Here is a 7,856-nt window from a genome sequence, read left to right as displayed (position 1 = left end):
AATAAATTTCTTTTGGTGCATAAAGGTTTGTTATTGCATTTAAACAAAATAAAATATTTTTGTTTTATATGTTAGTGTTTACCTTAGCTTCAATTTCCTTGACCAATCTAGAAGCTGCAATTCTTTTCTGTGCTGCACTCATATCCTCTACAGCTGTCAGTGTCCTTGCCTTTGCCTTCATTACATATTCTAGATCTTCACCAGTTGCTTTCTTGTCTTTCCATAATTTTGAGGCATTGCTGAATGCAACCTTCCTGGATGTCCCTTTAGCAAGTTCTATGGTCAACAAAAACATCTCTACAATACAACACTGAAAATAAGAATGTCATACTACCTGTTCTACCATATATAAAAACATAATATTGTAGTACACTTCTAGGAGGGGAGGCAAAAAATGGCAGTGCCTTTGGTGATGTACTCGGAAATGAACAAATTATAATCGGTTGGCAATTTCTTCTTTAAAACAGCAGTTCTCGGATATTTGATTCCAGATTCAATCCAGTCCTTTGCGCAATAAGTAGTGTGTTATGTTACGTTTGTGGTGGTATGAAGTTTGACAGCAAATAAAGTAGGCTAAATCTAACGATGTTTTCTTCAGTCTGTCTTTATACAAAAGCAACCATCTTCCACATAGCAAACACTGTTTATGTTACTTTTATAATTTTAACCGATGATTTATTTTGACGGATTAATAACAACTGTATTAAACTAAATCCTTGACAATGCGTCAGCCACTACATTATCTTTTCCACTTATGTGGCAGATATCTAAATTCCACTCCTGCAATGCCAAGCTCCATCTGAGCAATCGCATGTTCTTGTTTTTCATCTTCTGAAGAAACGTTAACGGATTGTGGTCTGTCCATATCTTAATCTTGTGAGAAGCTGCTCCCAAGGGTTTCCTTTTCCACCATTGAGTAACACTGCTGATGCTTATCAAATTTCTTTGAGAAGAAGCAGACTGGTCTTTCAGTTTCACCATCATCCATCTGCATAAGTACTGCACCAGCTCCGATGTCACTAGCATCTATCATTAAAGAAAATGGTTTAAAGAAATTTGGGGCCATCAACACTGGCTCACCAGTCAACATCATCTTCACATGCCTGAACGCATCCTCACACTCTTTTGACCACTGATATGCAACATTCTTTCGCAGAAGACTTGTCAGGGGTGATACTCCCGAAGAGAAATTCTTACAGAATCTTCTATAATACCCTGCCATTCCCAAGAATCTCATTAACTTCTTCTTGTGCAGAAGTTGGGGCTGGGAAGTTCTTTATAGTTTCTATTTTGGCATGTACCGGTTTCACTTTACCACACCCAACGACATGTCCCAAAAACACAACTTCTGCACATGCAAACTCACTTTTTGCAAGATTAACTGTCAAATTAGCTGTTTTCAAATGCTTAAACAACTCTCTGATTCTCTCAACATGCACATCCCATGTATCACTGTAAATCACTAAATCATCAATGTATGCTTCACACCGTTCTAAACCGGATATCAAATTGTTTACTAGTCTTTGAAAAGTCGCGGGGGCATTCCTCATGCCAAACGGCATGACCCGATATTGATAAAGACCCATGGGTGTAACAAACGCTGACACTTGTTTCTATGTGCGGCAGAGGGTATGAATCTGGTTTCGTATGAGCATTCACCTTTCTATAATCTGTACAAAAACGATAGGACTTATCCGGCTTTGGGATTAGTACACATGGAGAACTCCAGCTACTGTTACTTGGCTCTATAATACCATTTGTCAACATAAAATCAATTTGTTTACGAATTATCGCCATTTTAAGTGGATTTACTCTGTACGGATGTTGCTTAATAGGAGTAGTGTTACCTATATCGACATCATGTTCCACCAGGTTTGTCACACCAGGAACATAAGAAAACAATTCCAGATTCTCATTTATCAGCTGCATAATTTCAAATCTCATAACTCAGCAAATGATCAAGTTTCTCTAGTCTCTCAAGGACTTCAGATATTTGTCAACGTGGTACAAGGATCAGTATCAAATAATCTGTCTATCTCTTGACGTGAGTCCGTTTTCTGACTAACACTACACAACACTTGTTTTGTCACACAACCACCCTCCTTCTCAAAATAGGGCTTTAGCATATTAACATGACATAATCGTCTTTTCTGACGTCTATCAGGCGTATCTAATACATAGTCCACTTCACCAACTTTCTCAACAATCTCATAAGGACCAGAGAATCTAGCTGACAAAGGCTGACTCGGAATTGGAAGCATAACTAACACCTTCTCACCGGGACAGAAAACTCTCTCTTCACACTTTCTATCAAATAATCGTTTCATCTTAGATTGAGCTTGCGAAAACATGACACATAATCTAACATGTTACTAGGTTCTTTAGCAACTAGCAAACTTTCTTGGAGTGCTTTTATAGGACCGCGGACCGAGTGACCATAAATCAACTCAAACAGGCTGAAACCCAACGACTCCTGTACACTTTCTCTCACTGCAAAGAGAAGCAATGGTACCCCCTCGTCCCACTCACGCTCACTTTCGAAACAATACGTCCGCAACATATTTTTAAGAGTTTGGTGGAATCTTTCCAACGCGCCCTGCGACTGAGGATGATACGCACTAGAATGTACATGTTTCACACCCAGTTGATCAAGAACTTGTTTAAAAATTTTCGACATGAAGTTTAAACCTTGGTCTGACTGCACACTTTTAGGCAGTCCAAACATTGTGAAGAATTTGATCAATGCCTTCACTACATTCTTAGCTGTAATTCTCCGAAGAGGAATAGCCTCAAGTAACCTACTTGACATGCACATTATGGTTAACAAATATTCGTGCCCTGATTTAGTACGCGGTAACGGACCAACACAATCGATAATTACTCTCGAAAATGGCTCCCCAAATGCTGGAATTGGTCTTAGAGGTTCATTAGGTATCTTTTGATTGGGCTTGCCAAGGATCTGGCATGCATGACATACTTTACAATACTTAGACACATCTTGTCTTAATGTAGGCCAAAAGAAATACTGAAGAATTCTTTCCTGTGTTTTTTTAACCCCAAGGTGACCTGAAAGAGGACCGTCATGAGCAACACTAATTACATCATTATGATAAACACGAGGTAATACAATCTGATGATATTCCTTCCAAATTTCATCTCCTGGGACCTCAGGTGGTCTCCATTTACGCATTAGTATGTCATCCTTTCTATAGTAACACAATGGTACTGTAGATAACTCATCATCAGAAACTGCTGACTAAGCGACAAAATCTCAGGATCCCTATTTTTGTTCTACCAACAAAGCGAGTAACCACACAAGTAGCAAACACATGAGGAAATTCCTCAACTAACTCTATGGTGCGCGTGTCTTCAACAGGATGTTTTGACAACAAAGGCTTTGGAACTACCTTTTCTCCCGCGAGATCATTCCCTAAAAGAAATGTGACTCCTTCAACCGGTAGAGTTGGAACAACTCCAACAACTACTCTCCCTTTAACTAAGTCTGTTTGAAGGTCAACAACATGAAGAGGCACTTCTTTAAAGCTACCTTGGACAAGCACATTTGCTCCAGCTGACGACTCATCAGACACTGGTAAAACAGACGACAACAACAACGACTGCGCAGCATCCGTATCTCGCAAAACCTTAATTGGATAATCTTTTTCACCACTGACCAATGCCACAGTCCCATTTGAAATAAAAGGTTGAAACTGTTTCTTTAACATTTCTGCATCTGATGATTTAAATTTAACTGTGTGATCCACAACATCATTATGTGTGTTCATGACACTTAAAAACGCATTTGGAAAAAGCTTAACATCACCTTTCTTTTTCTGCAACAACCAACAATCTGACTTAACATGACCCTTTCTTTTACAGTAATAACAAACAATATCTCGCAAGGGCCTTTGAAATCCTTTACCACTACTTGTAGTAAAACCAGACTGATTTCTATTAGCTGTGTTCAATTTCGCACCGCGAAAGGTATCATCATTATGTGAAATCTTATTCACTGACTTATGTGTCAACACAAAATTATCAGCCATGGTGGCTGCCTTCATCAACTCATTAACTTTCCATTCTTCCAAGTGTGTTCGCACCTCTGAAGACAAACAATTTTTAAACTCTTCAACGAGTATGAGCTCTCTAAGTTGGTTAAAATCCCCATTAACACCTTCGGAAGTACACCATCTACCAAACAAAACTTGCTTCTTTCTAGCAAATTCCATATCTACATACTTCAGATTGCGAAATTTTTGTCTGTAAGCCTCCGGCACTAATTCATAGGCCTCCAAAATCGCCTTTTTAACAGTTTCATAGCTCTCACACAGATCATCTGACAATGAGGAAAAAACTTCCTGAGCTTTCCCAATTAAACCTGTCTGTAATAACACAGTCCAATCCTTGGCAGGCCATTTAGGCCTATTCGCCACTTTCTCAAACGCCATGAAGTAAGATTCAACCTCCTCTTCATTAAATTTTGGAACCCATTTAATGTTATGAGTGATCTCTGAATCATTACTGCTATTTGAACGACCGGAAAAACTACCCATTTCAATTTGTCCCATCTCTAAAACCAACCACATGAATCAACTCATCTTTTTACATTGAAGCAGTAACTTTAATTCCCAGCTTTTCAGTAATGAGTACCAGCTGATCCTTTCTCAGCGTACATAATTTCTCAATGGATAAACTACCCACAAATTTATCGGTTATTTCACTTTCCGACATGATTCTATTTTAGCCTACCTTTCACAAAACAAGGTATTCTGACTCGGGCAGATAACAAAATGATATCTATAATCAACCACAAACCCCACACCGGGCTATACTAATCAACACCTGACACTGTCGCAAGCGTCACACCCGAGTGAACAACAATGAAGAACAACACCAACTGAAACCTTGAATGGCGCGAACGGGCCTAGCTAACCAACCGAAACTTGGTCACACAAACTTCATAAATACTATTCTATCCAGCCTTATATGGGCCTAGAAGTTATATCTACCTTTCCACCGACCTTCGTTTCCCGGATGACCCCCCAATTTTGTTACGTTCGTCTAGTGGTGGTATGAAGTTTGACAGCAAATAAAGTAGGCTAAATCCAACGATGTTTTCTTCAGTCCGTCTTTATTCAAAAGCAACCATCTTCCACATAGAGGGTGCAGCCTCATCACAGTTAGGTAGTTATTTTTCTATTGATTTGTACATATAGTTAGTGTGGACCAGTCAAATTTAAATTATTCTTACTACTTACTTACTAGTGCAAATGAAAGATCTACTAATGCAAAAGCAAATGCTTTTGAAATGAAAAAAATCGGATAACCAGTTGTGGAGTTATAATTTTTAAACTAAGCGGCGTTGGACATAAATAATAAAAAAATATGATCAATATTAATAAATTTTAAAAGTCAAGATGGCCAACATGGACAATTTTCAAAAATTGCCATTTGTCCCAAATTTACAGTAAATTTAATACTTGAAAGAAATAACATAAATCTGTAGATACTATGGTTGTAATTACAATATTGTATATTGTATATTGTTTTTTTTTCTGTATAAAATAGAGAAATTCTTAATAAAATAATGATCAATTAAATTATTAAATTAACTTCGCTCCACCACTTGTTCTAGAGCTTTAAGATCTACATCTAGTTCATCTACATTATTCATCCCTTCATGTCGTACAAGAATGTATGGTGAAAGAGCATTTTCCGTTACTGCTCCCAAGCAGTCTCCTTTTGTTGAGATATTTAAAAATCGTCTCAAGGCTCATCTCTTTAGTTTATTTTAATTTGCAAATTTCTAGCACATAGAGACCTATGTATTTTGTGCTTTACAAATCCAAATTATTATTATTATTATTGCAAATGAAAAATTATGCACCTAAATAAGATAGCAGCCATCGATCATTTCTGTTTTATAATCATAATAGCAATAATAACAATGAGACTAAACTATTCCTTAAACTAAACTTCATGACATCCATTTGTTTTACAATACATTTATATTTCAATCTTAAATTAATTAATTAATTAACGATTTAGTTGTATGTATTTGGATTAAAATACATTGTAACTGTCATGGTACAAAACTCAAAAAATGATCTAAATCACAGTGATTTAAGATTTCAAACTTTATTTGTTGAACTTTCAGTCTTTTACCATATATATTATTAACTGCTTCAGGAAAAAATAGTTTTCACTAATTAACAAATAATTTACAATATTAATTACCAGTCAATTTAAGGGTCAGTGCAAAACTTACTACAGAATTTCAATTAATTTTTAATATTACATTAATAAAATGTTACTATGTTAAACTACTGTAGTATTGTTAATAAATAAATCAGTTTCAGCTGTTCAATTGCCATCTAGTGTTTCCATGGGCTCTTCCCTTTGAGTTTGTTTGATGGTCATTGGTATTATACAGTTTTGAAATTAATTTATTAAACATAATACTACAAAGGGTAATAAATATATGGTTATCAGGATTCTAACAAGAGACATCAAACAGTTCGTGCAGATGCTCTGTCTACAGAGTTATGAGTAATTTGCTTGGCAAATTATCATTCATGGCTGGATGCAGACTACCAAAGTGTACAATGGGCTTTATCTAAAATATGGCCTGTGCCCTTACCAGTTCTCGTCTGTCCAATGCTGTAGCAATAAAGATTTTAGGATCTATTCCTTCTGTCAGGGGTGGATTAGGTAGAGGCAACATTGGAGACATACATATTTGCTCATCACAGCCCGCAATTTTGTTGATGATAATTTCATTCTCTTGCTGACCTACAGTACAAAATATTGGTTGGCATGAATAATCACTTATTAAAGGGCATAATGAAATGGGGTTTTTTTGAAGCTGTGTTATTTGTTATTGGACTGTGTGTAAAGCATCATGTGTAGTACTACAAGAATGCCTTTTACACCTAAAAGTATTAAAAGTCTCCTTGGAATGCAAATTCCCTGATATATAATACTGATACATTAATTATAAACTAATGTAGCTTGAGAAATGAATTAGATTTAAACAGTTAACAGTTAAAAAATGAGAAAACAGGGCAGTATTTACCTTTTGAAAGGGATGGGGGTGGGGATGGGCTCTCAGGAGATGTTGCTACCTGCTTATCACCATCTTCACATCCATGGGGAGGGGATGGTTTCCTGGGTACCTGCTCCTCGTTATCTTCATATTCATTAGGACGTGATGGCATCCTTGGTAATGTTCCTACCTGCTCATTCCTATCTTCAGATTCATTAGGGGAAGGGGATAATGTTCTTGGTGATGTTGCTACCTGCTTGTCGCTATCTTCACATTCATTAAAGGTAGGGAGTGGTGTCCTTGACAATTATACTGCCACCTGCTCCTCACTATCTTCACCTTCAGTGTTTTTATTTTCATCTCCTTGCTGACCTACAACATTGATAGCGCAAGTGAATAATAATGTATTGTATAAGTAAATTATCCTTCCTGTTTTATGCCTGACCAAAAATAGCAAATATATCCCTGGATTCTGTCTCTTATACACATCTAGATGTGTATAAGAGACAGAGGCTTAGGAGATGTAAACTACTTCCTAATTAAATAAAACTTTTCAAGCAGGTAGATAAAACATTACTTTCCCATGTAACACAGACGAGCATAATTGAAAAAAAATAATAACTTCTGAACTGGACATCCAATTGAAAAATAAAATATATCTGAAGAAAGCTATTGATAAACAATATCTTTGTGTGAAATATCAAGTGTTTTTGTTCTTAAAAACAAGATTAGCAAGAATTAAATACAAAATGAGGAAAGAGCAAAAAAGCAAATTTAAAACACCACTTTACACAGTGTGCAACTACATGCC

General features: G+C 36.5%; 3 protein-coding genes across 3 annotated transcripts in view; all 3 read right to left on the bottom strand.

Moving 5' to 3' along the window:
• LOC117119922 (G2/M phase-specific E3 ubiquitin-protein ligase-like) overlaps positions 1-176 on the bottom strand; it is an 18,282-nt gene extending 18,106 nt beyond the window's left edge. Inside the window, exon 1 of the mRNA XM_033264903.1 lies at positions 83-176. The gene's annotated coding sequence lies outside the window, so the exon portion shown is untranslated. The remainder of the gene's footprint in view (positions 1-82) is intronic.
• A 3,066-nt stretch (positions 177-3,242) lies between these two features.
• LOC117119911 lies at positions 3,243-4,568 on the bottom strand. The gene has a single exon (XM_033264889.1). The coding sequence runs from the start codon at positions 4,566-4,568 to the stop codon at positions 3,243-3,245; it is 1,326 nt and encodes a 441-aa protein (XP_033120780.1).
• A 2,048-nt stretch (positions 4,569-6,616) lies between these two features.
• LOC117119910 lies at positions 6,617-7,301 on the bottom strand. The gene is made up of 2 exons (XM_033264888.1): positions 7,076-7,301; positions 6,617-6,792 (listed from the first exon to the last, which is right to left on the bottom strand). Exons 1-2 carry the CDS (start codon positions 7,215-7,217, stop codon positions 6,617-6,619), a joined length of 318 nt encoding a protein of 105 aa, XP_033120779.1. The 5' UTR covers positions 7,218-7,301.
• Positions 7,302-7,856: the final 555 nt, after the last annotated feature.

Source organism: Anneissia japonica, unplaced genomic scaffold (genome assembly GCF_011630105.1).
Source record: "Anneissia japonica isolate Jap-2015-1 unplaced genomic scaffold, ASM1163010v1 scaffold288112_len223158_cov157, whole genome shotgun sequence".
Lineage (NCBI taxonomy): Eukaryota > Metazoa > Echinodermata > Crinoidea > Comatulida > Comatulidae > Anneissia > Anneissia japonica.
The sequence above is the reverse complement of the archived record's forward strand: the minus strand, read 5'-3'. Positions and strand labels throughout refer to the sequence as shown.